Source organism: Nomascus leucogenys, chromosome 9, assembly GCF_006542625.1.
Source record: "Nomascus leucogenys isolate Asia chromosome 9, Asia_NLE_v1, whole genome shotgun sequence".
In the NCBI taxonomy this organism is placed as follows: domain Eukaryota; kingdom Metazoa; phylum Chordata; class Mammalia; order Primates; family Hylobatidae; genus Nomascus; species Nomascus leucogenys.
Genome location: NC_044389.1, coordinates 69,632,332 through 69,650,819, shown reverse-complemented (window position 1 = coordinate 69,650,819; position 18,488 = coordinate 69,632,332). Strand labels below are relative to the sequence as shown.

The 18,488-nt window shown below is 38.2% G+C and overlaps 1 protein-coding gene across 2 annotated transcripts in view; it reads right to left on the bottom strand.

Annotated features, from left to right (window-relative positions):
* Positions 1-6,969: 6,969 nt before the first annotated feature.
* Positions 6,970-18,488, bottom strand: part of PTPN13 (protein tyrosine phosphatase non-receptor type 13) — a 219,533-nt gene continuing 208,014 nt past the window's right edge. Inside the window, exons 43-48 of one of the 2 annotated variants that reach the window (XM_012499590.2) lie at positions 18,277-18,425; positions 16,760-16,850; positions 14,253-14,590; positions 12,158-12,373; positions 11,031-11,093; positions 6,970-7,690 (exon numbers count right to left, since the gene is read on the bottom strand). In XM_012499590.2, coding sequence (XP_012355044.2) covers positions 7,595-7,690; positions 11,031-11,093; positions 12,158-12,373; positions 14,253-14,590; positions 16,760-16,850; positions 18,277-18,425 — 953 coding nt within the window. In that variant the 3' untranslated portion in view covers positions 6,970-7,594. The remainder of the gene's footprint in view (positions 7,691-11,030; positions 11,094-12,157; positions 12,374-14,252; positions 14,591-16,759; positions 16,851-18,276; positions 18,426-18,488) is intronic. The other variant, XM_003265859.2, reaches the window with a different exon arrangement.

Sequence of the window (18,488 nt, the reverse complement as noted above, 5' to 3'; positions counted from 1 at the left end):
CAAGCCAATTGCTCACCGAAATGTATGACAGATTGCTATCTGGCAATGTCATACAGCAGTGCCCGAGAGGGCTTGGTTTCCCACAGTCTCACCAGTCAAATGAATGATCAATTTTAATTGGTTAAAACATCTCGTTTAAAATTTCATTTAGGCTGGGCGCGGTGGCTCACGCCTGTAATCCCAGCACTTTGGGAGGCCGAGGCGGGCGGATCATGAGGTCAGGAGATCGAGACCATCCTGGCTAACACGATGAAACCCCGTCTCTACTAAAAATACAAGAAATTAGCCGGGCGTGGTGGTGGGCGCCTGTAGTCCCAGCTACTCGGGAGGCTGAGGCAGGAGAATGGTGTGAACCCAGGAGGCGGAGGTTGCAGTGAGCCGAGATCACACCACTGCACTCTAGCCTGGGCGACAGAGCGAAACTCCGTCTCAAAAAAAAAAAAAATTTCATTTAAAAACTAAGTGAACTAGAGCATTTTTCACAATCACTTGCTGACTTATGTCCTTTGCCTGCTTTTCTGTTGTATCTTTTCCTTTTCGATGTATAGATTTTGAACCATAATGGTAAGTGACAATGTGTCCTATGTCTTGTCAACATTTTACCCACTCTTTTATCTTTTGTTATTCTATGTCTTTTGCAATACAGAGTTTTATTTTTTTAATATATTCAGCTTATTGATCTTATTAAGAATGTTTTTTTTTTGGCTCTGGTCTCTACCAAATATTAGCATATTTATATATTTGTGTGGATTGTGAATTGTGATAGAATCTTTTTTTGAGAATGTATTTGGCCCCTTTTCAGGGAGTTCTTTCTGGGGGCTTATGCAACATATTTACTAGCTGCTGTGTGTACTTCTTGTCTTCCCATGCAATAAATGGTGCCTGGCAGTAGGTAAAATCTGTCCTCTACTAGAAATTATTAAAATATTTTCCCATGTGTTTTTCTAATACTGTGATGGAGCAAATACATACATACTTATTCCATTTTGAATTTATTTTTCTGTATGGCATAATAATCTAATTTTTTATAGTTAATTATCCAAACATCATATATTGAATCATTATTCTTTTATCTACTGATTTGAAATGCTACCCTTATCACATAACTTCCTATATAATGTGTTTTTGTTGGGACTCTGGTTCCATTTTGTGTCTATTCTTATTTGTAAGTTTTGAAATGTGTGAGAAAGTGTTTTGAGATTTAATGTTTATAATTTTATTTTGTAAGTATTCCCAATAACTTGTGGGTTAATGCGATGACAATGATTATTGTATTTTCCCACCAATTCAGAAAGCCTTTGTGGTAGTACAGAAGGAGCCCCATTAGGTCTTAGAGCCACGGCATTTTTTATATGGAAAAGAACTATGCAGATTTGTGACTTGTTAATTCTCAACTGTTGGTTTACTATTCGGAGAGTCCCCTTTATCCATATGATAAATGTTTACATAATGAGAAGCTAGTCTGTGCTATGTTCAGGCACATGGGACATATACAACAGTAATGAGGCAGAAAGGGCTCCTGCCCTCTCAAAGTTTATAGTCTAGTAGGGGAATAGATCACTGCAATGAACACAGTTAGGAGAGTTGCAAGTAACAGAGATTTCCAGCTCTAAAATGAGTATTACCATGAGTTTTTTTTTTTTTTTTTTTTGAGATGGAGTCTTGCTCTGTCATCCAGGCTGGAGTGCAGTGGCGTGATCTCAGCTCACTGCAACCTCCACCTCCCAGGTTCAAGCAATTCTTCTTCTGCCTCAGCCTTCCCAGTAGCTGGAACTACAGGCACGTGCCACCATGCCTGGCTAATTTTTGTATTTTTAGTAGAGATGGGGTTTCACCATATTGGCCAGGCTGGTCTTAAACTCCTGACCTCAAGTGATCCGCCTGCCTTGGCCTCCCAAAGTGCTGGGATTACAGGCGTGAGCCACCATACCCGGCCTCCATGAGTTTTAAATAATCCACAAAAAATGAATTTCTAAATTGTTTCTCCACATAGACACCTAAAACAAAATGGTAAAATTCAATGCTGTTCTGAAAGCATTAACAATATGGTCAGTATTTACAACAGTTAGGACGTTCCAAGGATTAGGGACATCAAAAGGATGAGGGATACCAAAGGCCATCCTTTAAGATAGAAACAACACATCAGAAGATGGCCATCTCCATAGATGGTTTGTAAACATGTTGCTGACAAGAACTTGAAATAGTGAAGATGTTCAGAAGGCCACATCTTTAGAACAAAAAACATAACTGGAAAAAAGTCCTATTTGAGTAATTTGCATTCTGATTGATGTAAATAATCATGAGTTAGTAAAAGCTGGGACCTATGTGAAACCCAGAAGTGGGGCCAGAGAAATCATGTCAAGCAGAATGAGTCCATGTCTAAGAGGAAAGAGGCAGCTGGATGGTCGTGGCAGCAGAGTGCAGTGGAGAGAACACAGGCTGTGTCAGGGCTACCTGCATTCCACATTTTTTTTTTTTTTTTGAGATGGAGTTTTGCTGTTGTTGCCCAGGCTGGAGTGCAATGGCGTGATCTCAGCTCACTGCAACCTCCGCCTTCCAGGTTCAAGTGATTTTCCAGCCTCAGCCTCCCAAGTAGCTGGGATTACAGGCGCCTGCTACCACACCTGGCTAATTTTTGTATTTTTTTTTTTTTTTTTTTTTTTTTTTTTTTTAGTAGAGATGGGGTTTCACCCGTGTTGGACAGGCTGGTCTTGCACTCCTGACCTCAGGTGATCCACCTGCCTTGGCCTCCCAAATTGTTGGGGTTACAGGCGTGAGCCACCGTGCCCAGCCTGCATTCCACTTTAATAGCTAGGAGACCTCTGGAGCTATCGGTTGAAGTCAGTCAGAGCTGAAATTGAACCTTTACCTTGGTTATCTGGGCAACTTTGGGCAAGTGACAATCCCTCTGGGGTTTAGTTCCCTCTCTAAAAAAGGTTGATAACACATTCAATCCTGAACACCCTGAAAAGCAGGCAAGGTGAAAACACCTGGTCCAATGCATAAGTGATTAATACTTGTTACATCCCCTTTTTTCTTGTGTAATCAGAAATATCCTTTGTGTAGAGGATCATTCAGCCTAGCCCGGTTAATGAATGACGTGTTGGTCTCTAGGCAACCTTCCCATCGGCCTTGGCATGTACTTTCCCCAGCAGGAGGAGCCCCTTCTGAATGTCCAGCCTTCCTCATTCTGTTAGACCCACCTATAGCTTCCTTGTTGGTTTATCAGTGTCCTGAGGTTTTGCTTAGCACAACCTTTGGAATATGGTTATAGTTTGGTTGAGTGAATAAAACTATGTCTCTAAACCTGTAAAAATTGAAGACTACTTTTAAATGCTTCCTATCAGTGAATCTCCTCAAGTTACAAATTCAGAATCTTCTAAATTTGTAAGAAGATCTTGAAAAATTGGCATAGTGTTCGCTACCTTATAAGGAATGGTGGAAACTGAAGCAGAATTGGAAAGGCACACACTACTTGCACCCAGTATCAATTGCTGTCTTTGTCCTTATGAACAGAACCAAGATATTGTTCATAGCTAGACGGCAACATATCTAGCTAAAAATAACTTTCTCGAAGCTAGAGATGGGTATCTGACAGATTTTGCTAAGACAGAAGGAAACGTCTGCACTTGACTTCTGGGAAATTTTGCTTTCTTGCCCTAGTACTGTTTGACCCATTTTCCTTGCCAATTCCTGTTTCTTTTCTGGAATGTGGATATAGCTGAAGCTGTGGCAGCCACTTCCAGGCCAAGGAAAGGCCAAGGATAATTATAGTGCTGTTGACATTCTTGAGCTATAGAATTAACTGCTTACTTCTGAGCAACTGCCTTCTTCTGAGCTTGGTTTCTTAAGGAAAGAACATAAACTCTAAGCCCTTTAGAATTTGTGAAAGGAAAATAAAAACTTGGGACCCCAATTCACTCTGCCAAAAGGAAAAAAATGAAGCTGAAAGCTGAGTCATGCAAGAAACTGCATTTCCTTTTGTTCCTAAGCAGATAGCTACAGGTAAAAGGTTAAATATCTCCACAGGTAGTTACTCTATGTTCACCTTATGTATGTGCTGAGTGCAAGATAAATATGTAACAGTTTCCCTACCTGCTCCTTTTCTCTTGCAACATGTGGGTTCAGTAATGTGACCATACCCCTCTTCTCTCCCCTGCAGCTCACTTTTCTCCTTTAAATATTGAAACCCTCAAATTCATCTTTGCAGAAAGGCACAGACCACAGACTGTTTCTGTGATTCCGTGTCATTTCTTCCAGGTGTGTCCTTCACCTTGGCAAAATAAACTTCTAAATTGAGACATGTCTCACATACTTACTGATTTAAAACTTGCAAGCCTGTTGGGTTGCTTTTGGTTACTTGCAGTCAAATATAATCCCAAATTGATACAGTAAAGTTTCGATTGGCTTTAAAATATTATGCAGGTCAGCCTATAATTTATTACATTTATCTCTACCATTACAATATTTCTGAATTATGAATATTTCTGAATTATGTAAAATGGAAAGCCTATCATTATCAAGGTGTCTATATTTGGAAGATAGCTGTATTAAGCTGTTTTTTAAATTTATTGGATTATCACATTACATATAGATAACGTCCTTTTTAAACCAAAAAATCTGGCAGGCTATCTGGGACCACTGATGTAAAAGAATCTTTCCTCAACAGCCATTTATTTCCTCTTTGCCATAATAATTAAGAATTATCTCTACTAATGACATGTACTGAAGTTTTGATTTTGGGATAAAATTGTTTCTAATTCTGCAATGCTCAGGACTATACTAAGATAATCTTTTAGAATACATAACGAGTTCAGTTTTGTAAATATGTTCTACTACAATATGTGCTTCCCCTTCTATAGCATAGAGTTGTCACTGACAATTATTTGGCCAGTTCTTGCTGATGGAATGAGTGGCAGCAATGCGTTTTGCATGTAAGCCTGGCTCGTAAAACCTCTCCATAGGCAATCCTTCGTGGGGAGTGGAGGCGATTCTCAACCTTGGAAGTTATGTGTTGATTATAGAACTTTCATCAGCCCGGGCTAAAAACTGAGCCAAGTAGATCTGCTTGCCAAGCTGTTCACTTTTCCAGAACTGTTAGATAAACTAGAAATAAACTATTATGTTTAAGCCATTCCATATCTTCAGTTTATATTTTCTAGCACTTAGCTAATACAAGCTGTGTTAAGGCTGAATTGTACTTATTCATTAATTTGATGTGAGCGTTTCCATGTGCCACCCCAGCTCCGTGGCCTCACCTTGCTTTCTAACCAGAGTGGCCCTTGTAAGTGGCTCATACCATTCCACGCTGGTGGAGCCAGATCCCAGCTGAGGGCAGTAACATATTTACCATAATGAAGTTTCCATTCATAGGTCGTAAAGCTAAATCTGCATTTTCTTCCCCCCATTCCATTTCTAGTGACATTCGTTCCAGAAAAAGCAACCTCCAGCTCCACCCTCTCCCATCTATGTTGACTTCAGACACGAGCTAATCACCTCCAGCTGTACTGGCCCCCAGCGCTCTGCTGGCCTAGTTTCACATGCCAGTGCAGGAAAACAAGGCCTCATGATTCCAACTCATTCAGAACAGAGATTTCCAAATGTCATTTAAAGCAATAGAAACTTTTTTTTTCAAATGAAATTTCCGGCTACAACACAATCTATAAAACTCTTCTGATTGAAGTGGGAATGGTGGTGGTAAAGCTTCTCTTGCCGTATTCAGAGCCAATTCTGAGGTAGGACCCAAGCTGTTATCTACTGGGGCTTTAGATAGTTACTGTGGAGCTTTATATGTTCATTGATACTGTCTTCTGCCTTCAAATAGCCCCAGATTCTCAGGAATAGGTCCCAGCAAATTGCTGCACTTAAGTTTGGAAATTCAAGTCGACTAGTTCAGAACTGGTGCAGTCTTATGAGGATGAGCCAAGCAATTTCCTGGGTCTTAGAATGGTGTTGAGGCAGAACAGAGTCTAGAGACAGGAAGCCCAAGGCCTTCTTGTAATTGGACTAAGAGGAAAATCCCACCTTTCCAGGACCAAGTAATGAGGGGCCAAATGCCCATGCCTCTCTGAACCTCCCCTCCCCTATGTCACAAATGGGTATGTCTGTAGTTGGTCCATTCTGAAACTTTAATTTGCTTATACATCACAGGCAGAATGCCTCTGATTGGTTCTGAGCAGAATCCTGCCTCCAATTGGTCCTGGGCTGAATTCTTCATTTGTGTAGGGTGTAACCTATCAGAGGCCTCTAAAGGGTACTTAGGGGTGTTATCATGCTTTTGTAATTCAATAAAAACCCAGGAACATTATAATCAGGGCTCTTGAGCCATGTGCTCAAGCCCACTTCCACTCTGTGGAGTGTACTTTCACTTCAAAAAATCAATGCTTTCATCTTCCACTGCTTTGTCTGAGCATTTTGTTCAATTCTTTGTTCAACATGCCAAGAACCTGGACAACTCACCGTCAAGAACGTCCATCCAGTTACAGTGTCATGGCTGAATGGAGAAATACTGTTAGAATTAGAATTTAGTGAAATGAATTTAGTACCGAGAACAGAGAACCATTAAGTTAAAGCAGCTTTGAAGTCAATCTCTTTTCCTTCCTGTTTGCAGAACCAAATATAACCCCCCCCAGGTAGTTTGATATGTTTTCTTTGATTAGCCCTTGGTCAGTTGAGTACTGTGGCTAGGACTTGAAAATATTCTGATTTATATATAAATTGGGCTCAGTAAGTGGGCACCATTCACAGAGGTAGAAGGAAGAAAGACTGAATTTCTGAGCTACTGTTAAGCCAGTACATGACCCCCACATCAGTACTTAGTGAAGATCTATCAGGATCTCTGACAACACCTCTACTCTCCATGGCTGTCATGACTGGGGCCAACTAGGGAGATGGGAAGTGGTGTCTAGAGGTCCTTGTCTTCCCAGGGGCCTAGGTGTTGTTGAAAAATAACATACTGAAAATGTCTAATTTGTCTGCACACAGTTTTGGCTTGTTCATGTTTTAAGGTGTGTTTTTATTTACAAAGTGAGATAATGCATTACAAACAGATGATGCAGTAACAAACAGATAACTGATAATTCCATTTTCATGAAAAAGTATATAAATATATTACAGGAAATTCTATATAGTAAACATTAGAAATTGATACAGTAAACATTTGCTACTTTTTTCTATGCCAATATTACTGTTGTTTAAAGCTTAAATACTGGTTTCAAGTATCCCCTATAAAATAACTACTTTATTAAAATATTGGAAAACATTTTTGCTATAACAAGATTGGTGCATTAAAAATAGACTCAGCATGTCCTTGTAACAATGTCTGCTATCATCAAATGCTGCCTTTAATCATCCCTAAGATCTGCGTTGTTTGGTTAGTGTTAAAATTTTGTAAATAATTATCATAGGTTAAAGTAGCTGTAAAAATACAGCATTTCAATATTATTTATTTTCAAGAAGAATACCCCTCTAAGATAGAGGAGAACATGCATGTTGTATGAACTTGCTGCTCTGTGATCTTTATTTTGGATAGAGAACAGGAGTCTGCTGGAGGTTAAGGAGAGAAATGGAAATGCATCCAGAGGCTCTTTTCATGTCACTTCAGAAGCTGAGGCTGCTGTTTTTGCTCTTCTTCTGCTTGAAGACGTGTCAGAACATAAAGGATGACTTGATAGCAGAAAATATATTGATCCTATGGCCAAAAAAAAAAAAAAAGAGATAGAACACTTTAGATGTATAATGTAAATATTATATATATATAGCTATACCACTGTTGGAAGTGATGCTTGATGAGTTTTGAAAATATGGAAAAATTTTGTTAGATTGTTGAATGTAAGAAACAGGGTGTAGGCCGGGCGTGGTGGCTCATGCCTGTAATCCCAGCACTTGGGGAGGCTGAGGTGGGCGGATCACGAGGTCAAGAGATCGAGACCATCCTGGCCAACATGGTGAAACTCTGTCTCTACTAAAAATACAAAAATTAGCTGGGCATGGTGGCACGCACCTGTAGTCCCAGGTACTTGGGAGGCTGAGGCAGGAGAATCGCTTGACACAGGAGGCAGAGGTTGCAGTGAAACGAGATTGTGCCACTGCACTCCAGCCTGGTGACAGAGTGAGACTCAGTCCCAAAAAAAAAAAAAAAAAAAAAAAGAAGCAGGGTATAGAATTGTGTGGTATTATAAAAATTATAAAAAAATAGAAACCAGATTGGCAAAACAAGGAAAGAAAAAGCCTGAGGGATGGGGGGTGGAACTACCCTAGAGTGCTAACTGAAGTTGTCTTTGATTGGTGGGCCACTACAATATTTTTTGTGCTTTGAGTATACTTAGTGGAAAAATAACCTTCCTACATAATTTCTTCTGGATTTGTTGAGCTCATTTTGATGTTTTGAAATGTCAAAAAATTAATAGCTAAGAAGCTATTCAAAATAATTGTCTTGCCAGGCATGGTGGTTCATGTCTGTAATCTCATCACTTTGGGAGGCCGAGGCAGGTGGATCACTTGAGGCCAGGAGTTCAAGACCAGCCTGGCCAACATGGTGAAATCCCATCTCTACTGGAGTGTGGTGGCAGGCACCTGTAATCCCAGCTACTCAGGAAGGTAAGGCAGGAGAATCACTTGAACCCGGGAGGCGGAGGTTGCAGTGAGCTGAGATCACGGACTATGCTCCAGTCTGGGCGACAGAGCGAGACTCCATCTCAAAAAACAAACAAACAAACAAACAAAAAATAAGTCTTTAAATATTTTGGAACAAAAGCATGAAAATCAAAGTTCTTTGAAAATGAACTCCTTTGGTTAAATTATTTTCTATTAAGTTGATGGTGCAGAGATCTGACTTTTTTTGGCAAGGAATTGAGTCTGCAAATAAAAAACTCATAATATATTAAACAAAAAGTAATAAAACAACCACAGTTGAATCTCATTTAAAATAGCTGCACGTATGTATATGTGAGCATGAAGGAGTGTGCACATGTGTTTAGGACAAAGAATATAAGAACATCTCCTAAAAACATTAACAGCTCTGAGAGTAGGAATACAAGTGGCCTTTTAAGTTTCTTTTTTGCTTATCTGTATTTTAACTTTTCCACACATTCACCCTTGACTCTTTCTCTGACACCACATACAACCCTACAACCCATCAGCAAATCTACTTCACATCACGTCCTCTTTCTTTTTTTTTTTTTTTTTTTTTTTAAGACGGAGTCTCGCTCTGTCGCCCAGGCTGGAGTGCAGTGGCGCGATCTCTGCTCACTGCAAGCTCCGCCTCCCGGGTTCACGCCATTCTCCTGCCTCAGCCTCCCGAGTAGCTGGGACTACAGGCGCCCGCCACCACGCCCAGCTAATTTTTTGTATTTTTAGTAGAGATGAGGTTTCACCGCGTTAGCCAGGATGGTCTCGATCTCCTGACCTTGTGATCTGCCCGCCTCGGCCTCCCAAAGTGCTGGGATTACAGGCGTGAGCCACCGTGCCCGGCATCACGTCCTCTTTCTTTCGCTCTGTCCACACTTAACCACTCCAGCTGTAGCCACCCCTGCTTGCCACCTAATTGATCTCCTTGCTTATAACACTGCACCTTCCTCCCCAGACTTGGTGTCATTTTAATACAGCAGGTTAGTAGTCCTTTAAAATGTGAGTCAGATCACTGCCACTCCAGGTTCCTACTTCACTCAGAGAAAAGCCAAAGTCCTGTCACCTCCCCTCTAACCTCACCTCCTCCTTCACTCTTCCTTCTCTCGTGCCCTGCCCGCCACATTGGCTGTGACCATACCTGGACACACAAGACCCTTGGACGTCCACACAGGTGGTCCCTCTGCCTGAAAAGCTCTTGTCCCCAGAGATCTACATGACCCTCTCCTTTGCCTTCAAATCTTTGCTTAAGTGTTACTTTGTCAATGGTGCCACCCTGTTCAAAATCGTACCCCCAATCTGCCATGACTGATTCCCTTTACCTATTTCATTTTTCTTTTCTCTAAAGCACTTATCACTTTCAGGGATCCTATACAATTTACATGTTTAATATGTCTATGGCCTTCCATCCTTATCAGTATCCTGCAAGAATATCTTTGTTATTCTAGCAAGGATCTTTGTTTTATTCACTGATGTGCTCCAGGCACCTAGAAGAGTTCCTAATACACAGTAAGCACTCAATAAATATCCGTTGAATGAACAAATGAATGAATGAACTTCCTAGGCATAAAGGGCTGCTTTTAACAATCAAAATGTTTTCCTTACCTAAAAAGTGTGATTATAAATCAGCTTAATAGAAGACAAGTTGAATTAAAAAGGTTTATGAAAGGAAAGTAGGCAAATGCTAATTTTTAAAGATAGCAAATTTCCCTATTTTTCAAGAGGTAGAAAAATGCTAATTTATGGATATCTGAAAATGGCTTCTACATCCCCCACTCTTCCATTATAAACAAAAAGGATTGTGGCACTCTTCAGTGAAGACAGACACTCTAAATAAGGCACTCCGTGTGAAGGATGCCATTGTGTCAGTGGGTGATGGCTTCCTTTCAGGTAAGAGAAACGAAAATCATCAAAAGAGGATAAATGGACCCACGTATTCACACTCCTTACAGAATGTCTTCTTGAAGCTAAGCAACTCCAGCCTGCCTTGCTGTGTTCCAGTCAATGCTGATGAATCCATTACCTCTCAGGGAATTTCTGTAGCAAGAATGTTACCTTCTATCTCTTTTTCAGGTTGGAAATAGGGAAGGAGTGCCATTAATTACATAGTATTTTGTACCATTCTCAAACTCTGTCCCCAGCATGCTATCCCATTCTCTGTAATCTCTTCAGTGCAGATATTGCATTTTTAGATTAAAAGGCAACATTTTAAAAAGCTTGGAAGTATTTTAATTTTTTTCTGAATTAGTCCTCATGTTTAAAAAAAATGCCCCTCACTGCAGTAAATGTTTGGTTTTATGCTCTAACATGGGAACTCTCAAAAAAGAAAAATGGTTTAATAGGAACTTTAAAAAATATTAGAATCTTTACAAAAATTCTCAGTAGGAGGCCCAGCCATGACTCACCTCCGTCTGAACCATTCCATGTCTTTGTAGTCTCATGCAGCGTACCAAATCAGAGATGTCAAACTGTCAGAGGAAACCACATACGTGTTAGATTCAAAGGATAACTGGATTTGAATCTCAAAAGGATCACAGAGGGGAGGCTTATGTAAAATTCTGTATCCCACTCTTCTTCCCCTTCTGGTAGTCTTGGGAAACTCTCCTGGACAAAATGACTTGGCGAATGGACTTTGTCATCACTTGGTATTCTTATTTTCCATCTTTCTAAGAATTAGGGAAGGTTAATCTATTTGAAAATCCTCCAAAGAAAAGAAATTCTCTTCCCCCTGAAATGTGACTAATTTCTAATATTACAATTTAAAAAGGTAAATTATTTTTCCTACACATTGCTCTTCTGATAAAGGTATTTCCAACCTAAAAAAGATCTTTTGACTTCAGCTGACATTGAACAGTTGGAAATGAGGGAGAAAAAGACTATTTGGTTTTATCCTACTTAAATTACTACAGCTAGTATGTAAAGTGCTTTTAACTAAAATTCTTTTTAAGAGACTGATTTTAATTACACATTATCTATGGTAAGATATTCTAAAATTTTAAATAAGGTTTATATTAATTTGAGTTCAAAAGTAAGATTATACTCTTATAGTAATAATTTTTTTATGTAGAGTAATTGTTTAGAAACTACTTAGCATTAATTTTATAATTAAAATATACACTTTTTACCCATAGATAATACAAAAATACAAGCTTTTTCATTTAAAAAAATACTTTCCTTTGTGCTTCAATTATTTCTATCTTTAAAGTGTGATAACAATACTATCTTATACAAGCCTAAAGACTATAAAGGGTAAAGTGAAATACTGCATAAAAGGCCTCTGAGCACACAGTTAAAAAACACCCAGTAAAACAAGTATAAAATTGAAGTATTATTTTTTGTTGATCACGGCCTATGTAGTTTTGAATACCAATGTTTACAAAAATACAACTTTCTATAATAATATAACAAGAAAACGAAGGCAGTCATATAAATTCGTAAGTTACAAAATCCCAAGATCACAACACATTATCAAAAATTAGACTCCATCATTATTTCTGGACAAATGCTTACTCAGCCGATATCTTGTACTCACATCAAGATCCTGACTGATTAATCCCAGAACCACATCTATGCAAATCAGGGTCCCTGAACGTCCAATGCCAGCACTGCAGTGCGTAATGATTGGGCCTGATCTGTGGATGTGTCTCATGTAGGAGATAAAAGTAAGCAGATCATCTGGTTGAGAAGGTGTATCATGGTCTGGCCAGGCAGTGAAATTCAGATGAGAAATACGGCGCACCTCTCTGGTCTGAAATTGTACAACAGAATAAGTGGATCACGACATGTTATATTGTTCACATACAGTTAATTCTTTTTTTTCTTTCTTGAGATAGGGTCTCGTTCTGTTGCCCAGGCTGGAGTGCAGTGGTGCAATCTCAGCTCACTGCAACCTCCGCCTCCCAAGTTCAAGTGATTCTCCTACCTCAGAGTAGCTGGGATTACAGGCGCACGTTGCCACACCCAGCTAATTTCTGTATTTTTAGTAGAGATGGGGTTTCGCCATATTGATCAGGCTGCTCTCGAACTCCTGACCTCAACTGATCCACCCACCTTGGCCTCCCAAAGTGTTGAGATTATAGGCGTGAGCCACTGTGCCCAGCCACAATTAATTCTTAATATTATATTGTGCTTTCAAAGTTTAGCTTGTCTATAGGATCAGATCAAAGGAAAAGTGGAAGAAACTAAATGGCTCCATTAAGAAAAACATGGAAGGCCTCTATCAACAAGGTTGGTAGATCCACATTTTAAATATCGATAAAAACTACTTTTTGGAAACCCTAAAAACAAATTACATTTCGATATGGATAACCTTTTTTGGTGACCCCATTCCAAATGCACCTCAGATAAAAGTCAGAGTCACTGCAACACTACCTCATCTGGCCCTGTTTCCTCTTAGACCTCACCTCCTCCTCTTTCCTCATGGCCACTTTCGTCAAGCCAAATGATTTTCTGTGGCTTTAAATACGATGTGCACAGTTTGGTCTCAGGACTTTTGTACTGGCTCTTTCTGACTGGAATGGTTTTCTCCTCAGATATTCCCTCCATGGCTCACTCAACTCATTCACATTTTTCCTCAAATGCCATTTTCTCATACCTTCCCTGACTCCTTGTTGAAAATTAGGACATACTTCTCATTCTCCCCCAACCAACTGTCGTTCTCTATTTTTTTCCACAGCAATCAATACTCGTATTTCCTCTTCAGAATGTAAGCTCCATGAGGTTAGAAATATTTTTTGTCTGTGTTGTTGACTGCCAAATCTCTATAAAGGGGTTGAGTTCTATAAAAATGTGTGGATTAAGTGGATAAATCACTGGAAGAATATTGAACAACTATGCTAGCCTAAGTAATAGGTAAGCTAGTATAAATCAATAAAAAATCATGAATCAAAAATTATGAGAGAAATTCTCAGGCTACATTTACATGACACCAACAGAACTGAATTGATATGCTTTGTTTCTATAAAAGTAAAATCACTGTTTCCTTAAGATAGCTGAATTTCTATGGGAAACATTACTCACACCTAGCTAGGATACTGTGCACGGGGGTGTAGGAAGGTGAGGGAGAACACAGAGAACACAGAGTGAGGAAACAGTAGCAGCTTTACTTCAGGTATTGCCACTTATCTAATTCAAGCTATATTGATCCAGTGGTTAGGTAACTGCAGTATGAATGATCTGAATAACAACTGTTTATGCTAAAGTTATCCATGTATTCCTAAATATGTTAAGTTGCCTTTATGAAGGAATATTTTCTACTTACAGATTTTAAAAATAGTTTTAATGAGTCTACTTAGAGGTCTGACCATAAAAACACAAGTTTCCAACATGCAACTTCTGAGCCATTTTGTGCTATCACCAAGGGTGATAATCACATTAAAAGTCCTGCATTTTCATTTTCATTTTAGTAGAGCAGATACTGGAGGAAACTGGCAGAATTCATGAAGACAGTCACATTTAAACTTATACTACATAAAGAAAAAATAGCTAGCATTAGTTCCATTGCATGGGAACTAGGAAGTCACTGTCTTTTACCTAGAAATAACATTGGTACAATCACAGAAAGAGACCAGGCTTGGATTACAACTAGGAGATACACCTTGCAATATGGAAAGATTTAATTCACTTACCTGAATATCTTCAAGGGTCATTGCCCTCACCACAAAGCCCTTCAGCTGCTGCATTCTCACAAGAGTCAGTCGAAGTCTGTTGCTGACCATTGTTGTTTTGCCTAGGATGTTGGGCCAATAGCGCTGGCATTTGATTTTTTCTCCTTCTACTTCTTGAGTCATCATGGCTATCACTGTGGATTTTTGCTCCCAACTCATCTGCCAGAAGTCTCCAACAGTTGTAGGCAGTGGTCCTTGGCAGGCAATGTAAACGAACTCTTCTTTCCCCACTGGTATCTTAATGAAGCTGGCATTGATATAGCCACCTTCATCTCCAAGAGGCACTCTTGTAGCATCATCTGTGAATTTTCCACCACAAAACAGAGCCATCCATACCATGCATTTTAAACAAGAGTCTTACAAATTGCATGAGTCAAAGATCATGAGAAATTCTCATAGTCACAGATGAAATCACCAATGTATTTTAATAGAAGTATATTTTCAAATTGTAGCACAGCCAAATTATTTTATATTTATTCTCTTTGCTCATGTTACAAGTATCTACGATGTCAGTTTAGTGAGTTTCTGACATGAAATTTGGTATTATTTACATAGATTTAGTTGAAGTTAAAATTAGTAAGTTAATAAATGCATTTAGAATTGCCTATTAACTAGAAAAACAAAGAAAAACAACTGGTACTTCTCCATCATTATTTGAATGATGATGATAATAATAATAATAGCACTGAAAGGCAATGCCAAAAAATTTTTCGTAGAATACAATTTAGTATTACAATAACACTATTAAAGTATATATTGCAAATGTTATTGGCATAATTAACTCTCACTCACCTAATAAAATTATATTCTTTTAATAAGCAGCCAAAACAACACAATAAATAAAATAACAGCTCATTTTATTATCCAGGCATAAAGGCCCTTATCTTTGTTTTATTATAATTTCATATAGCCAAATGTAATTTTTTAAACCAGGCTGCTCCAGTGAAAAGTATGTAAAAGCTATCATTCACTGAGGTTATATTGTCTTAAGATTTATCTAAGATAATAAACTTATATGTATTACATACCTTAGAAGTTATTTCTATTTCTATTTCAAATATCTATACGTTTAACTGGTAATTACTGTGATTACCAAACTAAAACATTTTAATGATAGGTTTCAAAATCCCCTACCAATTGCCCTTCTCACTTGACTTCTATCTCTTAGTCCATACTGGTCATTTGTTTTGTGGGAATAAATCCATTATTAGTTTTGGATTTATGGCTTGTCCTGTTCTGATTTTGAGATATTCAACTGGCCATTTTGCTGTCTAAAATAACTCCCATATACTTTATGCCAAACAGTGATCTGATCCATTTTTTAAATGTTGTGTAAGATTCATTTCTTACAGGAAGCTTTCCAAAATGAATTTGTATTTTCTATCTGTATTAGAAAAATACAATGGCATTATTACTTATCATGTGACTTGTCACTATTGATTTTATTATTTATCTTTAGATTTATGATTTCTTGGTAAAGATAGGGTCAGTGTGTCATATTTTATAATCCAAAGTGCTAACATATATACATGTGGCTGGTAATTATAAGAATTTGCTAGAGGTCAGTATTTTGGCACATATATTCATACATAATTTAAAAAAATCACAGTGTGATTTTTTTACATGTGATTTTTATACGGGTAAAAATTACTGCTTTTCTTGTTTTTTTTTTTTTTTTTGAGATGGAGTCTCACTCTGTTGCCCAGGCTGGAGTGCAGTGGCATGATCTCAGCTCGCTGCAACCTCTGCCTCCCGGGTTCAAGCGATCCTCCTGCCTCAGCCTCCCAAGTAGCTGGGATTATAAGCATGAGCCACCACTCTCGGCTAATTTCTGTATTTTTCAGTAGAGATGGGGTTTCACCATGTTGGCCAGGCTGGTCTTAAACTTCTGATCTCAAGTGATCTGCCTCCCTTGGCCTCCCGAAGTGCAGGGATTAAAGGCATGAGCCACTGTACTGGGCCAAAATGATTGCTTTTGTTCCCTTCTGGTATCTGAAATGTCTAATGTAGGCTGGTAGTACCACTGTAGTCATATGCATGTACACAGCTATTCATTACTATAGATATTTCTCTAAACTAAAAATAAGTGGAATAAATTGATGGTGGTTGTGATAAATGAATCCAACCAAGAAAATCCTCATCCAGAAGCCAGTTCCGGTTTTTAAAAAGATTTTAAAATTAATGATTTGGCATCACTGACTAATTTCTAATACTGTATACTAGTAAAAATTTAGGAATATCTTATCAAATATTTCAGGTTCCTCTAACTGATTTTCAGAATACCTACATACATAATTTAAAAGGGAATTCACACGGAATATTTCAATGTATTTGTTACTGATATAAATCTGTGAATGTATGTGCATGCACATGGTTATGTGAGGGATAGGTAAGTTAAACACAAAAACTTTTAATCCACTCATATTATACTGATCACGTATTAAATCTGAAGCCAAACTGGAACTTACAGGGAAGTATATTTTTATATCTGTTCTTCTTTCTGTTTTCCTTAGTTTGCCCAATTAGACACTGATCCAAAGGTTTTAATTCTTGAAGATTCTGTAAGCAAAACATGGAAATAAATTTGTTCAGATAAGCAGTAATTCAGTAATAACTGCAAATACTTTAAATGTGTAGGGTGTAAAATTGGTTGATTAAGGCTGATTCTGAGTGTTAAATACAGATGTCCTAAATAAGTCTAAGTCAATAGTGATTTGTTAAGTCAGCATTGAAATATATTGTTTACAAGTATCTTTTAATTGAACATGTTGCAGTCAACTTTATGAGACAGAACTTTGTGTCTTAATTTTTAACTTCTGTTTAAAAGTGTTTATATTTTAGAAAAAAATACAATTAAAAAAACCCAACTCTGCCATAAAGTGATGAGCTAGAGCACAATTTATTGACAGTATTGTCTGTGAGGGTTATAGAATATTCCATGTGGTAGTGCTGTTGTGGTCAGGTAGTCCTAGGTTCTAAAGTCAACTCTTGCTCACTTTTCATTCATTCGCTCATTCAAAAAATATATATTGCATGCCCATTATCTGCAAGGTACTGTAATAAGTGATGGGAATACAGTGGTGAGCAAGAAGATAAGATTTTGGCTCTCCTGGCCTTTACAGCTTATTAGGAGAAAGATACAATAAAGAAGTAAACAAATACTGTAGTACATGCCTTGAAGAAATCAATAAGCTGCTGTGGTAGAGAAATCCTTATAAACACTACTTTATAAGGGTTGTGATGGAACTTTTCTGATGGTGACATTTAAATCTAAGAACTTGAAGAAAAAAATCATTCCATAGCATGGCAATGAGGAGAGGAAGAGTATACCTTAATTACTGTGAGCCTCAGTTTCACAATCTATAACGGAATTAATATTTTGAGGAATATATACAATGCAACAAGCACAAAGCAGAAACTCTTATTAAAGTTAACTCCTTTTAGTGGCTACAAAGCTTAGGAAGTAGGCAAATAAGCAGATGGTTTGAGGAAGAGGGGCAAGGTCAACCTCAAAACCACTCTCTTTTCTAGTGGTAAATATGGACGGTTCCATGAGACCACAGGAGCTAGGGCTCTGAGCCATTGCTGCTTTGAACTAGGACACACATTCTTGGAGCTGTATTAAATTAGAACCTGCTCTTAATGATGAAACATGTCTACAATACACTAATTATAAAGTTTAGTGCATGGTTGAAATTTATACTTGGCTTTTTTTTTTTAAAACATTTTTACCTTAACTATGAGGCAGGAAGGATAATCTTCAGGGAAATGTATCAAGTTCCAAGTAGTTAAAGTGATTCCCTTAAATCACTATTATTGGGATTCTAATCAGAAAAATTAATTTTCTGCTAGATATGATAAGGTGGTGCTTTTAGAGTTGGAAAATTTTCAAAATTTCTTCTAATCTTGGGCTAGTAAAGATACATTTTCCTTACAAACTAAATGCATACACTTTGGGAGAGAATCATTGGCAGAAGCCACTTACCTCCAGCTCCTTAGAAGGAATTCCTTGATCTAGCAAACCCCGCAGGACTCGAATGACTGATTTTAAGTTGGCACCCGTGTATTTACCAGAGGGAAGCACTTTGACGACAGGGAGTACAGCGAGCTCATCGTTTGTCAGAAAGGAATGATCTAATAGGAAGACAGCAATTTAAAAACAGTTCCTCCAGAACCAATTTAACTAAGTGAACTAAT